The sequence below is a fragment of the Anser brachyrhynchus genome (assembly GCF_964034855.1).
Source record: "Anser brachyrhynchus genome assembly, chromosome: 1".
NCBI classification, from domain to species: Eukaryota; Metazoa; Chordata; class Aves; order Anseriformes; family Anatidae; genus Anser; species Anser brachyrhynchus.
Genome location: NC_137694.1, coordinates 103,481,793 through 103,497,546, shown reverse-complemented (window position 1 = coordinate 103,497,546; position 15,754 = coordinate 103,481,793). Strand labels below are relative to the sequence as shown.

Below are 15,754 nucleotides of genomic sequence, written 5' to 3'. Positions count from 1 at the left end.
TCTGCCTCTGCCTGTCTCCAGGACAGCTCTGATCCATGCCCTGCCCTCCAGCAGTACCTGTGGAGCCCAGGCCTTTTCCCCTTGCATAGTCCACTCCTCTCTTCCCAACTTCCAGCCTTTCTGCACCTTTCTGGACCCTCTCCCAAATATTATTACAAACACCCAGATACCCAACCCCATTGCCCTGCCTGCGTGGAGAAGATAGAACAGACTGAGAAAGGGTGGTTGTTGATCCAGGGACTTCTCCCAGACCTTCTTTTTCCCCTCAGCCTGTGGGGTAGCCAGCACCTCTGCCAAGGTGATGTCAACAGGCCCAAGATGTGACTCCACTGCTGCATCTTCAGGCCCACTATTATTCTCCAGACAGCAAGACAAGTTAGAGGAAGAAGCAGAACAAGAGTTTGCTCAAAACACCAGCACACAGAGGCAGCTGCCACCTAACAGTTTCAGGCTCCTTTCTCCCTACCTGTCCCTGCTCAGCTTTGAAACTCCAAAGTATACAGCCAGGTGGCTACATCCTTCTCCACCACAGCCACCACACGCTTAGCCACAGTCCTCATCAACCACCTCATTTTGGAACAGCTGTATTGGTCAGAACCACTTCCTTCTACAGACAGGAGGCATAAAGACTGCTGCCTCCCTCTCACCACTCTCTCCTGCCAAAACAAAGCGTGGGAGTTGCTAGAGGCAGTCATGCCATGACAGTGGCCAACAAAGCATAGCAGATTTTCTTTCTGCCAACAGAAGCCACTCTGTGGGAGGCAACAGGCAAAGGACTTCAGTTGGAGGTTCTCCTTCCTCCTCAAACTTCTGTAAATCCTGGGTGTAGAGGTGATCTTAACTTTGTCTCTCCCCTCCTCCCAATGCTGCTCTCCTCACCCTCCTATTCTTTGCCCTGAAGAAGCTGGTGTTTCTCATCAGCCCTTTCCTGCAAAGGATATCTCCCTCTGCCAGTGATCCACCCAGATGCTGGTGGCTGTAAATGGCATGATGGAGAGCTGCAGAATCTTTTATCATTTAACATCAGAAATCTTCTTGTACGTCCACAGCTCCTCCAGGACATTTAGGGCTTTCCCTGCAGAGCCTGGGACACTTCTGCATTGGCTGCTTTCTGGCCCAGAAATGGATTACTGGCCAGTGAGAAATGGAAGTGGTCACAACATAAGCAGATACCCACCCTAGCTGTGGGGAATCCCACACAGGGAGGAAGAGAGTTGTTTACAAGGAAAAATCATTTCCTTTCATGCCACCTTCCTGTGTGCTTTAATGCCTGGAAAAGCATATGGAAAGCATCTCTGTGGGCCTGACATTCCCATCCCTTAAGAGGAGACAGATCGCTTCCAGAGGAGGCCACTTCAGGTCACAGCTAGACCCTCAAAGACAGCCAAGAGGCAGAGCTGGCCACAGCTGGCTGAGGTGAACAAGGCCATTGCTGTCATTCCTCTGTGACAGCCCCATCTACAGGATCTTGGAATGGTTCCCCCATCTTTGCATCTTCAGTCACTCCAGTTAGCACTGAATCTAGTATCCTTGGCCAGTGGGGGAACAAGCCGCTACCTTTGCTAACTGCTGAAGACTAACTGCTCTAGGAAGAAGATGCAGCTGACCCTTGCCATGGCAGACAACAACCTCATCTTCATCAGTGAAGGCCCTGTTCAAGGAGGGAAGGGGAGCCAGGCAGCAGAGTGCTTCCCTGTAACCTAGGGACCATAGTTCTGTCTACAGAACTTGCTGGTATATAACTGAGATGTCTGTCATTCTACACCACTGATACAAGAGGCCTCTTGCAAGACCTTCTTGACTTTTACAAGGCCCTCCCCAGAACCCAGAAGCTCTCTGGTGCAATCAAGTCCCTCATGATGACCAACAAGGAGGAATGTCTTTGTTGAGCCCCTGCTTCATAAAACCCACCTCCACGTGCAGGCAGAAACCTCCTCACTGCATAGAAGCATGGCTCCTGCAGCATCAGCAAAACGGGGGAGCACTGGGTCTATGGTCAGTGAGACTGGGTGAACCCCACACTGTTTGCCTGGTATGCAGTGTCAAACACCCAGATTATATCACCATCTCCTACCTCAGGCAAGTCCCACAGGAGGGTAGCCCCCTCCAACACCTACCTCCATTGAGCTCCTTCTGAGGCCTTGGCCCGTGACTCCCCATCCAGCCCACACACCATTCTGGTAAGCTTTGAAAACCAGATGACCTCCCTTGAGAAGACTTCTATGCATTCATGCATCAACTGTTCCACTTCCTTACTGTCACATCCCATCCAGATATATGGTTATAGGACAACTCCTTGTCAGGAGAGGGTGAGAAACCCCAGTAGCTAGTTTCTAGTCTGTCTAATTCTATGGCCCACTTGGAACATCAGATGGAACACCTTCCATCAAGCACATAAGTTTATTCACAGGATCCCCCGCCTCCTGTCTCTTCTGCAACGAGAGACAGACTGGCACCAGTGTATATCAGGCATGTCTTTGGATTCCTCCAGAACTTGTTGTTTAGATTCTGGATACTCTTCTTAACAAATTTGTTGTACGGCTCCCATCCCAAGCCATAATAAATTCTGATCCTTCTTAATCAACTTTCCTCTGTTTCTCATCAAGCTGGCTACCTGCAGCTGCAGGAGGAGGAAAACCCAGGATCCCAACAACTAGGAGTCCTATTTCTATTCCCTTTTTCTGGGCAGGGCATCACTAGGAAGCATCCACTAGTCCCTGTATACCATGGAAGTACAGAAGAGCTCTACTCATTGCTCCTCTCTGGTTCTATATTTTTCTGTTTTTAGTCTGTTAGTCTTTACTCTGTTCTTTTTTATTTCTCTTTTTTTTTTTATTTGCCACCAACAATTGTCTTTTTATTCCTCCTGGTTTCTTTCCTGGACTGTCTTTTTTTTTTTTTATTTATTTTGATGGGGGGGTAGGGGGTGCAATTAAGCATTTAGTAATTGTTTGGTACGAGTATCAATCACCTTGTCCCTCAGATGGGAGTGGATATATAAGAAATAATACAAGAAAAGGGGAAACAGTAGTGATATTTTCCTAGAATACTTCTCCTAATTTCCAAGCAATTTATACCTCCAGTAGTTCCTGAAACAGAGATTTTGTCTCAGTGTTTAGTCACCTTTAAAGGAGTTTTCTTCTATTAATCTGTTCACTTTCTAAACCAAATAAATCTTTTTGTACCCATAGCACCCTATGCCAAGAGTTCTTCAGTTTAAGTATACATTTTGTGAAAAATGCTAGCTCTTAGTTGTTTGAAACTTGCCACTTTGGTTACATTTGATGTCTAGTATCTGTCTTTAAAAAGAATAATAAAATATTCTTCTCTGTTTTTTTCTCCATTTTATTCATATTTTAGAGAAAATTCATGATTTTATAGACACCTGTCGTAACTTGCCCTAATCATCTCTTTTCCAGGCTTGAGAAATCCCTATCTATTTATATGGCTCCCTAAACATAAGCCACACCATACCTTGATTGTCTTTGCTGCCTTTTTCTGAATCTTTTCCAGTTCAAATACATCCTTTCTGAAACAGGACTGAACAATCAAAAACAACACATGGTATTCAAAATATGAGCACAGCATGGATTTACACATAGTAGTATAATGCTGTTTGTCATTTTATTCTCTATTTTTTTTCCTAATTATTAACATTTGATTGTCATTGTCATTGCTACTAAGAATGAAGTTATCTGTTATAACTTAAAGATCTCTTTTTGGATTGGAAATAGTCAACTCAGAACCTTCAACATTGCTAATGTAACACTAGAATTGTTTTATTGTGCATCAGTTTACATTCATCTACAACAAATTTCACCCATAATTTTAACCCCTAATCATTCAATATTGTGACATCCTTTTGTAAATCTCTGCACTCAGCTTTGATTGCTTCCCCAAATAATTTACCGTCTTTATGGTACTTTGTTATCTCATTATTTGCCCCCTTTTTCACACCATTCATGGATATGCACATCTGAAAAAGATCCCTGTGAAAACTGGCCATTTCTTGCTAATCTCTCTCTTTTTTTTTTTTTACTATTTTTACCCAGCTACTTAATAATTTTAGGAACTTTCCTTTGATCCAACAGCAGAAAGGCTGTCTTTAACAGCCCTTACAAATGCGCTTTGGAAATTCAAGTAGACTATAGCCACTGGATCTCCTTTGTTTACGCTTTCTAAGACATGTATTGCTTGTTGAGGCTTTCTAAGACATACAAGGCATGTTTTGCCTCAACAACAGTAGCATTAGTTCTTCCTTAGTATATCTTACTTGTCCATGCATGCACTAGTACTGTTGTTTAGAGCAACATTTATTAGCTTGCCTGGCATGCATATCTTGTTGACTAGCCTATAGTGTCCCACATCTCAAAATCTGTTTAAAAACAGGCATCACATCACCTAACTTCCAATCTTCTTGTACTAAAGTAATTATAAGACGTTATATACCACAATCAGTACTTCACTTTTTTCAGAGTCAAATTCCTCCAAGACTTGTTATTCTTTTGTCTACCTACTTTACAACCATATTCACCAAGGCTTCAATTTGAAGTTGATCTCCTGAGGTATCCTCAGCATGGAAAGATTCCAGAGGATAAACCTCCATAAATTCCACCACAACAACCAGACGCAAATATGTATTATTTGATTTATTTTTTTTAATTTGTTTGCTTGTTTTTTGTTATGGTCTTAATCTCTCTGAGTCACCTAAAGCCTCTTTAGTAATAACATTATGCACTAAATCCTGATCATTGCACAAGGCAAGTTACTTGACTTTTACAGGCTCTTTGACTGGCTTCTAGAGCAAATATTTAATTTTTGCATTGCATTCAGATTTCTTACCAGGTTACACGTAGGGTTAACTGAAGTCCATGTTACTGCTAAGTTTACTGCTTTGACAGCCTCTTTGATCTTCCTGTAGCTTTCACTGTTTCCTGTCAACAACCTGACCAGTGACAGTAAGTGGCTAGTAGTGTAATCCCTAAAACTATTTTTCCCTATTTAGGTCTGGAACATTAATCCATATGCTAGCCATTTGGATCACCAAATTATTTTCTCCGCTTCAGCTAAGAGTTTTTGCACTGCAGCTTTCCCCATAAAATATGTCTGATCAGCCTCTGCAGCTAGGAACTCATCTTCCCAGGATAAAGAAACTATGTGTCCTTTCATAAGTCTAGCACACTCATGGATTTGAGAACTTGTAGCTTAAACTCACAAAGAAACATCCCTGTATCTAATCTGACCTCCTTAAATTAAATGAGGCTAAACGTATTCCCTTTGTTAATTATATTTTCCATTTCTGCACTTGAAATACAGTAAAAAATTTTTAGAACAATCTTCATTTTTATGTGTTTAGGTGACTGAGAACTCAGCACAATTCTTGGTAAATTATTCCAATAGTTAAGTATTTTTACCATTTGATTTTTTGCTTTAGTTCCAGTCCAGATGTGTCCACTATCTTTCCATTGCATCTTAAACGTTCTCTGCTAGGTTGAAGACTCAGATTGTTCTGATGCTTATTCTTCATTCACACACTTAAAAACTGTCATCAAGTTACCCCCCTAAGTTTTTATTCATGGTTCACATATTTATTTTCTGACGATTCTTTAGTTTTGCAGCACTTCTCAAAGTAAGAATAATAAAATTAGATTTTTTTTTCAAAAATGCCAAATACAGAGAAAATATAACTTTCTCTCTTCTGTTCAATATTCAGCTCTTCATAGATCAAAGAACCACATTAGCTTCTTTGGCTGCAGCATCACAGTAGAAGCTGTTGATCTACTGATTATCTGTTCAGACATCTCTAATCTTTTTTCAGTGTGACTGCTTTCTAACATAGAGCTCTGGTTCTGTACGTATTATTCACGCTCTGTCAATAGATGTATGAACTCATATTTAGTCAGACAAATGCACACTGTTAGTCAAGATAATACAAATGAACTAAACTGTTCCATATCAGTAATTTATCCTTTTCATTTGTATTTTTATTTTTGGCAATTCATCCAATCTTTTTAGATTCTGTGAAGTTTATCAATATTTTAGATTTCTGTGTTAAATCACAGGGTACTGACAACTATATTGAGAAACGTAGAATCACATAAGAAACACAACTTTTTCAAAACTGATTCTTTGTTGCTATTTTGATGCACCATATGTAACACATTTATGTAATATTAGTAAAAGAATCATGTGGTACTAAGTTGGTTGCTAACTGATCTTTGTTTTATCTTTTACCAATCTAGTATTTTAGATTTATTACTGTGATCATAGGTGAAGTTACTTCTATCATTGGAGTATTTGACTGCAGGGAGTCTCATAGAAGTCATGATATAAAGTCAGCTTGATGGGATCTGTTTCGAATAAAGCCATTCTTGTCTGTCTGTCATGTTGTCCTTCTAATATTTTATTGGGAATTGTATCAGATTGACAAAATAAGTATCTACTGGAGAAAAAAAGAAAAAAAAAAAAACTACAGTTCTGACTTCTTATCCAACTCCTTAAGAACTCTTGAGTGCAAGTTATCTAGAACTAGCTATTTTAAGTATCAGTCTGACATCATTGCTGTTTGTTGTTGAAAAATATATACTTATTAAATGAGCTGAAAACTATTTTTCTCCTACTTCCCCCCAAGAAAACAGGCAAAAAATATGCATTGATCAGATCACTTTTTCTGTTTCAATACACATCAGTCTATAGAAGTCACTGACTCCCAGCTCTCCCAAGACAATTCGTTACTTCAATTTTCCCATCAGCTCCTTTGCAATTTCTCTCATGATTCTCCCAACTTACTGCCTCTAAGAGTTGGCAGACTCAGTATGTTTTCCTTCAGTTCTATTCCTCAAGATCACATCAGTAGTACTGTCCACAGGAAAAAAAAAAAAAAAAAAAAAAAAAAGTTTTAGGACAATCAGCAACATGCTGAATACAGTTTACCTATACTAATGACTGTTGCTGATAAATATAATTTACACTTCTTCTTTAAAATGCTTTTCTTAGAAAACTAGTCTTATGCAACTGGCCTCTTTGTTAGCTCTTACCCAACAACTTTGAAACCACTAACTTAAACCTGACAAGAGAGATAGAGGTCTCAGAGATGATCGTTTGTAGACACGTCATGACAACTGGCTGCTAGGTCAGGGGCAGAGTCTCTGTTCAGATCCTTATTGGCAGAAATCAGCTCTTATCACAGAGCTCTTTGATTGACTTTTTAAAGTGATCAAGTTGAGAATTGCTCAAAAGAAGAAAGGTTAGACTGAGAAGAAGTAGGAGTAATGAAGTGAGACCAAGCACGAAGCAGTCTGATCTGGTAGGAAAGGCGTTTCTTTGTCCCCTTTTCTGTTTTTTTCTCCCCTGGCTATGATAACAAGATACCCAGATGCCCTTCTTCATGTATTCCCACCCTTTTTACCACATTGCCCATGAAATAGAGGTTTCTACACAGAGCCCTGTGCTCCTTACACCTGTTTGCATGCAAGTAATCAAATACATTTTGCCCTGATGTCATGACTCAGTTTCCTTCTGCATCACCTTTTGCTCTCCTAGACTTTTCGCTCTCTTTATTTCTTTTCACTGGATTACTTGTATGTTGAAGGGGAAGGAGGAAGGAATCAGACACTGGCTGTCCTTGATATGTACTGTATACACTACACTTGCCACACCAGATCTCACTCCACACAAACTTCAGATCTGTTGGGGGATGAACGAGGAGGAAAATGAAGGGGGTGTTCACTAATTCCCCCAGCTGCTTACCCCCACTCTTGTCAGTCTCTTATCATGCTCCCACTCTGCTGAATCTAAAGTAGATGGATTGGAAGTGTGTGGTCTTTGGCTCCATTTCTCCTACCGCAGATGCTATGAGCCACTCGTTTGCACTTTGTGTAGCACAGCCAGTGAGAAAGCGATGTTGAAAATGTAGGCTTCTTCAACCTTACTAGCACCTGCATTGCTTCTCCCTCTGACAGTTTACTGATCATTCCATACAGAGGGAAGTGCAGCAAACTAGCTAGCTAGATTTTGCAGGTCAGATTTGACCCAGAGACTGACAAATTAAGAGCACTAGCTTTTCCAATCTGCATGGTCTACACAGTGATTGATGCTCTGTGCATGAGCCTAAACCAGCTAACACTTGAGGTGCTTTTTTGCACAACGCCACACTAAGCAAACATTGAGAGGACTTCAGCCGACAGCTGGGCTTATTATAGTGAGGTGAGGGAGTCTGTGTCACATAGTATTCTAAGCAGCTAAAGGAAAGCAGTGATGGGTGGGAAAAGTATAGTAGGAATGTATTAACAATAGGTAGAAGCTTGCAGTCCTCTGACAGCACGTGACTGAAGCACTGGATCAAATCTGATTGAGAAAGTCACCCACTCCAGGCTTTAGGTCTTAAACATAGGATCATGGGATAATTCCAATGAGAAGGCATCTCTTGAGGTCCAAACTCCTGCTTAAAGCAGAGTCAGCTATGAGGTTAGGCCAGGTTACTCAGAGCTTTACCCAATCTGGTCTTGAAAACCTCAAAGAATGAACACTGCACAACCTATCTGGGAAACCTGTTCCAATGCTTGACACTCTTCATGGTCAAGGAGTTTTTCTGATATCCAGTGTGAGCATCTCTATTTTCTCCCCACACACACGCTCCAAAAGCACTATTAGTTTTTGATTTTTTGAAATAGTTTTCCACCATTTCACATCACTTCACAAAACATGTTTGTTGCAGGCTTTTGCACAAAGACATCAGAGAAATTAGAAACACCACTGGGCAAAACAGAGAGTATTCTTGAGCATAATAGGCTTGAGCTTTCCATTCATTTAAATCTATTCAAGGAAATAAGAGAGATCTTGTCACCCTAGTCAGAACAATCAATTTTTTTATGTCTAAACTATGGTCAAAGGTACACTTGCAATGCATTCAGAATTGAATTGGAATACATTCAGACATTCAGGTCTGAAATATCCTACATTTATCTGATTCAGTTACTAAAAATAATCAAGCTGATCTTTGCATGTAGTTGGAACTCAAATATCTACAAGTTTCCAGCTGGATTTTGCAACTTTAACTGTCCAGCAACCTCAGTGAAAAGCTTTTTTTACATATACCGAAATTAAGTCCCGGCTATCATGAGAGTCACTAGGCAGCTCTCTGGGAACTATGTTGGAGTGAGTAATTATCACCAATATACAGACCTGACCTCTAGGCAGAATCAGAAGCAGAATATCAGAGGCATATATCAGAGGCAGAAGTCAACTGTGATGCTTAAAAGGGCTCTGGATTGTTGTGTAATTGATATAATGCCATGTAACAGAAAGCACATGTATGACATTGGTGTGTGAGTGGCTGCACCTGTGGAGAAGGTGAATGGGTATCCACTTAGCCTTTAAGATCACTTTTCAACTTTTCTCATACTTTAGGGAATCCAAATCTGATCATCACCATTGTGATTTCTGGTGTCCCCTATAAGACTGAAAGATGTTATACGACTTCCACTTCAGTCTTATACGTATGGAACTGCTCTGTTATGAACCTCTCAATTACTTTTCCCAGGAAGAAATAACAGGAAAACTCATATTTAGGAAAGAAAATGTGAAGTTGCACATCGCTAAATGTGCAAACTATGACATCTAGCTAGATCATAATAATAAGTCCCTGCAGGAGATGGAGAAATCATGTGGTTTGCTTAAAACTGGAATGGAAGAAGGTCCAGAGCAAGCTCAGGGCACAATCCTTCATTGTTCCCCTTGTGGTGAATAAACTAAATGTGACTGATTATGAGCTTTCTAGCACTAATTCTGAATTCTAAATATGCTACATGCAAATTCCAAGGTATAGCCAACAAAAGTGTACCATCCTTCTCCTGCCTCTGGGATCTCCATGGTCTTGGAAAGGCAATACAGAGCCTGTATATTAAACTAGTTCTGCAAAAATCTAACCAGTTACACCATACAACAAAAACAAAGTTCTACTCATGCTAGGGCATTAGTTTCCAACTATATCCTAGAGTTCAGACTTGGCACATAAAAACACTGTTTTCCTAAAACAGGTCTGAAGCATCTACTCAATAACTCCAAGAAGCCTGGAGTGAAAAATCTAGTCTGTCAAATAAGAATTGTTTTGAACAAATCTGCCTAGGTGGGGGAGTCCAAGTAAAATCCAAAGATCCAACCTGCATCCAGTCCAACCTCTAGGACTCTAACAAGATATATATGAATGTGTATATATATGAATGATACTTGAAATAGGTTAGTTATACTGCCTTTTTGTAACAGATACCAGGTCAGAGATCGTAAAAATGCTGGCACACACAGGAACAAATACCTTCACGGTTAAGTATGAAAGCTGCGTGTCATTCTGAAGTTGAGTGGATGCTACCAGATGTGTTAATTATTTATTTGAAGAACGTTGTGGGGAGAGGGACCAAGAATTAAAGCTACCTGTACAACATGCACTGTTAAAAGTGGTATAGATTATTTGTTGGCTAAGAGGATAATAATACCCTTGGCAGTGTGTACAGGTAGAGGATATAGGAAAGGCAGGAAAGGGAAGCAGTACGTTTTGACACATTACAGCATACAGACCCAGGTGATTTTGAAAAATCTTAACAGTGAACTTTGCCATGTGAACATTACAGAAAACATAAAAGATTTCTTCATGTCATGAGGACATCCAACTGGCAAGAAACATACGCTAGATATGGGAATTAAATCCCAAGGTAGAAACTGTAGTTTCTAGTTTAAAGTTTGCTTCTACGGGAGTATATGGCCCCCCTTGAAGTGCTCACAAAAGGCTTTCCTACTGATCCAAGTGTCACAGCACCAGGCTTTGACAGAGTCCCTCAGATTTATTTTGGGGATCTGGTTCAATTTGCTTGCTCTCAAAGGTTTCATTTTCCCACTTATGTCACAGTGCCCGTGTGCTTCATGGAAAGGCTTGAGGTCTTCCATCAAATGAGCTGTTTTTGTCTCCGAGACTGTTTTGTTGACTTGAATGGCATGTCTCTATGCATCTGATGTCTTTAGATGTGGTTTGCACAGAAAGAAATTTTCCTGTGGAGAGGAAAGTGTGCCACTGGACACTGCTTTTATCTATAGAGATCTGCATTTAGAGATCCATGGATTTTTTTTGGTATTCACATGTGTGTAGGAAGAGAGAGCTAGGTTTACATAGCCTAAGGGCTTGGGATTCTCTCCTGAAAAATAAGCGTGGCTGGGTGGAAATACGCTATTCCTCCCACTGTGTCCCCTCGCCATGGCTCTGCAAGGAGGAAGGGAGGGATTCCGTTTTGTTTGCTGTTCTCCGCTGAAGTCTCCGTAGGGGGAAGGGGGGGGGGAGAGAAGACGTGCAGATCATGCAGTGTTACGTACACTCGGATAACAAGAAACCGCTGCCGTGCAAGGGAGGCAGCCGCCGGCAGCCCGATCCCGCGTCGGGAGGCACGCCCCGCGTTCCCCCACCGCCCCCCGGGGGGCACCGCACCGACCCCAGACGCTCCGCGACCTTCCTCCGGGGGTGACCGGGGAGATGCCCCCCGCCGCCCCCCCAGCCCCGGGCTCACCCCGCTCCCAGCACCTAGGCCAGCGGCCGGCGGCGCCTCTCGCCCCTCGGGGGCTAGGGGGAAGCGGGGGGCCGTCGTGCGCAGCTAATGGCGTTGAGCGGGCCCTCGGCGGCAAGGATGGGAGCTGCGAAGGGCGACCCGCGTCCCACCGTCGCTCGGTTATAACGGGGGGGGATTGGGGGGGGGGGGGAGGCTGCGACCGCCCGAGCATCCTCTAGCGCCGTCCCCGCCAACGCCTTCCTCACCCACGGTGCGGGATCCGATGCAGCCCATCACTCCGGGAAGAGGCGGCAGCCTCGGCAGCCAGGAGGCGGAGGAGGAAGGCAGCGGGGGAGGTCGGAGAGGAGCCGGTCCCTTCAGCGGCAAACGCCGGGGCGGCCCAGCCGGGACCGGCGCGGGGTCATGGTCAGGTGCGAGCGCGGGCTGGCCCCGCCGGGGAGACGCAGGCTGGGGGGGACTCCGCCGGCCAGGCTGTCATCTGCCCCGGCTCCGCTCCCCGTGCCGATCCCTCGCCGCGGCTGCGCCCCTGCCTCCGCCGCGTGCCTGCCTCCGCCGTGCCGCCCCTCCGCCCGCTCCCCCCGGCGGCTCCCCGACGGATTGGGTAAACAGCCCCGGCCCGGCAGCGCCGCACCGATTGGCTGCCGGACCGTGGAGGCAGGGCCGGGCCGAGCCGAGCCGAGCCGGGCCGGGCCGGGCCGGGCCGAGCCGGGCCGGGGGGCGGCCGCGCGTCCACCCCGCGGAGAGCGGCACCGGGCCGGCGGGGCGGAGCGGGGCGGGGCGGGGCCGGGGCCTGGCCGCACAGGGGCGGGCGGCGCGGGGCCCCTCCTGGCTGCCAGGGCAGCGTCCGGCGCAGGTGAGCGGCGGTCGGGGGGGGGGGGGAGAGGGGAGCGGCAGCGTCCCCGGAAGAAGAAGCGAGGGGCGCGGAGATGCCGGGGGGGTGGATGGAGGCGGCAGGACGGGCCCTCGGCGGTTCGCCGTGGTTTCCCGGTAACTACACTTGCAGGTTTGATTCAATTAAAGGATGCCCCCCTGGCGGCCGGCGGCGGCGGCCGGGCCCTCGGGGATGGGCCTGGTTCGCTCGCGGCTCCCTGGAGGGCTCTGGATGTGCAGGCGCGGATGCGCAGCAGCGGTACCCGCTTCCCAGCCCTCTGCGAAACGGTGAAAGAAGCAGGCTCGGCCCTGTGGAAGATCGTGGAGGCTTTTCCTTTATGCTCCCTGCTAGCGTGGCGGGGGGGGGGGGACATTTCTCAGATGTGGTGAAGATGAACGTTAGATGAAGATGTTAGGTCGGCTCCTTTCACAACCCAAATTCGCATTCACCTGATAACAGCAGGCAGTGTCGCCCTGGCCCGCCTCCCCAGCACCACTGACCCTCCCTAGTCTGCGCCTTCCAACTGCACGCTCCGAAACGCTCATGGTTTCTCCCAGTTGCTTTGTGCTTCCTTCACCACCAAAGCCTCCCTGATCTCTCCAGCTTCATTCCACCAGTCTCTTTTAAAAGCAAATTGAGTTTTGCTGATCCCAAATGGATCATTTTGTTCTCATCTTTGAGAGATTCATTTCTTTGTCTACATCACTGAGAAGTCACTCCCAACAGCCCCGATTAACGGCAGTAATGGGGAATAGCTCATTCTCCCACACAGAGCTTACACTAAGCCTAAAGAAAGAGGAGGAAAGAAAAGGGGGGGGAGGGAAGGAAGGGCTTCATATTTCATTTAGGGAGAATATGTTTTTGCATGGGCCTCTTCAGAGAAGGAACTCTACCTACACAAAGTCAATTTACAAAGTAAAAGTTAAATAGAAAGGACATGTGCAGTAAAAAAAAAAAAAAGAATTTAAAAAAAAGTGGAAAAAAAAGTGCCAATGTCTGAATATAAGCAGCTATTATTTCTTTTCCCCTACTCCATGGTACTGAAGATTTACTAAGTATGGTGAATGTGACACTCCTGGATTATAAGAGATTGCAGTCTCTTCCTGTCTGGGTGCCTGAGGCCAATGAGAGTACGGTCTGGTGCTTTAATGTTCTTCACTGGATACAGCACATTATATCTTCACTGAGGATGAAATTTCTCCAGTTAGAATTCTTTCCCTATTTTTCTCCTCCCTCCTCCGTATATTTCCAAACCTGTCAACTTTCTTGGAATTGTTTTGGATGACTCAATAAAGACATTTTCCTGATGTGTCCAAACTCTTGAAAACTAAGTTTTAAAAATGCTGGGAAACCATAGATCTTGTGAAACTCCATGCTACCCAGAGGTCTTTTAGCCTCCCTGAAGAGGAGATCCATATTGATTTCCAGGTGTAAATGCAAGAATAGGGGAAATGAAAGAAAATTGAAATGGGAAAACTGGTATATTAAGACACAAGGCTTCTCTAAGAGAAATGTTTTCTAAATTAGTGACTGTCCAGCCAACTGTTGTCCTCTATAGTCTCATGGAGGTCTTTTCCAACCTTAATTATTCTATGATTGATCAGGATAGCTGTCCTGAGGAGGTTTACCACAGACCCCACCAAACAGCTTTTGCAGTCTTACCCTTGCATAGAGATGTATTGCTAATACAGCTGTGGGCAATTTCTTAAGTCTTTATTCTGTTTCATGTTTTAATTTTAATCCCCTTCTCTCCACCCCCAATATAAAACTGTTATTCCGCAAACCTCCTTTCTGTACTGAGAGAGATCTCTGCACTGGTTCTTTTTCAGTAAAAGTTTCAGGTAAGTCACATTGACTCTCCTTATTTTATTCCCTGGGCTTAACACTTTAACTTGTCTATCACTTTGTCTCAAGCTCAGTGTCATACCCCAGGTCCTAATAAGCGTGCATTTGGCTTTCCTTTCATTAAGCTACAATAAAATCTACATCAATCTGTTCTGACTTCTGCCTCAGGCTGTGATTCCACAGGCAGGTGAGCAAGTCCTAGCGCTTACCCTGCCTGAAAATCAGCTTTCCAGTTCTTGATGGATTTGTTTTCTGCTGCTTTAGTGTGGTAGTAGATTACATAGGGATCTGGCAAGCACTTACACTGCTACAAGGTAAGTGTCAGGCAAGCAGAGCAGAGAAAGACCTGGAAAAGAGGAGGAACTCTCCCTTCCAAGGGTGGTAAATATCCACTACTCCCACAAAATTGTGCCAGTGTGTATATTCTTTCGCTCCACAGAACTACTAGCCTGCTGCATAGCTGTCTGAAATAACCTAATGCCACAATGCTATAATTTGTGGGAAAGCGTATGCAAAATATGTTTTGTGTAGTGCTGATTTAAATGCTGATCTGAAAGGTCTTCATAAATGTAAGTGTTCACACAGGGTTCGTAGATGGGGACATATTTAAGCATCTAGAGAGAAAAACAGGTGGGTTGAGGATGGGCTGAAGGGGTCGGACCAGAGGGTAGTAGTCAATGGCGCAAAGTCTGACTGGTTGCCAGTAACTACCAGAGTACCCCAGGGGGCAATACTGGGTCCAGTCCTGTTTAACGTCTCCATTAATGATTTAGATTATGGAGTAGAACATGCCCTCAGCAAGTTTGCTGATGACACAAAACTGGGAGGAAACTGCCCCTCTGTTTCTTGTAGAGCTGAAGACCTCCCCCTCCATATACCCTGTTATAAGAGGCAAACTGGGCAACACAGAAGGAAGAACATGGCTATATTCTAGCTGTCATGTCAGTTGTTGCCCTGAGGAACTCCTGTTTGCAAAGCAGAGCTTCTGGGCTAGTCTAGCTTATTCCAGTTAATTTTTAGTTAATTATTTTTTGTTTGCTTTTTAAGACATGCCTCTTAAGCATTGTTTATCTTCCTATAAGCCATGGATGAATTGTTTCTATTCAACCTACTTTCCTATGTGTTCCCTATAGCCCTGTATAAATGTAATATAATGATCTTGTAAATTATAAATACTGGAACAGCGTCTTCCTGAGAAATACTGTTTATAAAATACAGAGCTATTGTCACTGTCATACCTGCTTATTCAATGTATTAATTTCATTAATTAGTTATCAGGGATTCAGATTATATTACAATAAATAATGTGCCCCTATCTTCTCCCTTAGCTGCCATTTAAACCAGTTCAAATGAAAAAAAATATATATATATATAAATCTTGCCACCTAATGTTCCACTTTTAACTAAACATTGCCCACCTCAAAATAATTCAAAATATTTTCCTTCTCTCTATCATTCAACCTGACATGAATTCCCATCTCACTGGCAA

At 43.9% G+C, this 15,754-nt stretch overlaps 1 protein-coding gene across 5 annotated transcripts in view; it reads right to left on the bottom strand.

Annotated features, from left to right (window-relative positions):
• The window catches only part of FAM131B (family with sequence similarity 131 member B), a 36,895-nt gene extending 24,600 nt beyond the window's left edge, over positions 1-12,295 (bottom strand). For all 5 annotated transcript variants that reach the window (XR_013948911.1, XR_013948912.1, XR_013948913.1 and 2 more), the window contains exon 1: positions 11,795-12,295. Coding sequence is in view for 2 of the 5 variants with exons in the window: in XM_080586313.1 (XP_080442439.1) it covers positions 11,795-11,822 (28 nt within the window). In the remaining 3 variants the exon portion in view is untranslated. The remainder of the gene's footprint in view (positions 1-11,794) is intronic.
• Between the last annotated feature and the right edge of the window lie 3,459 nt (positions 12,296-15,754).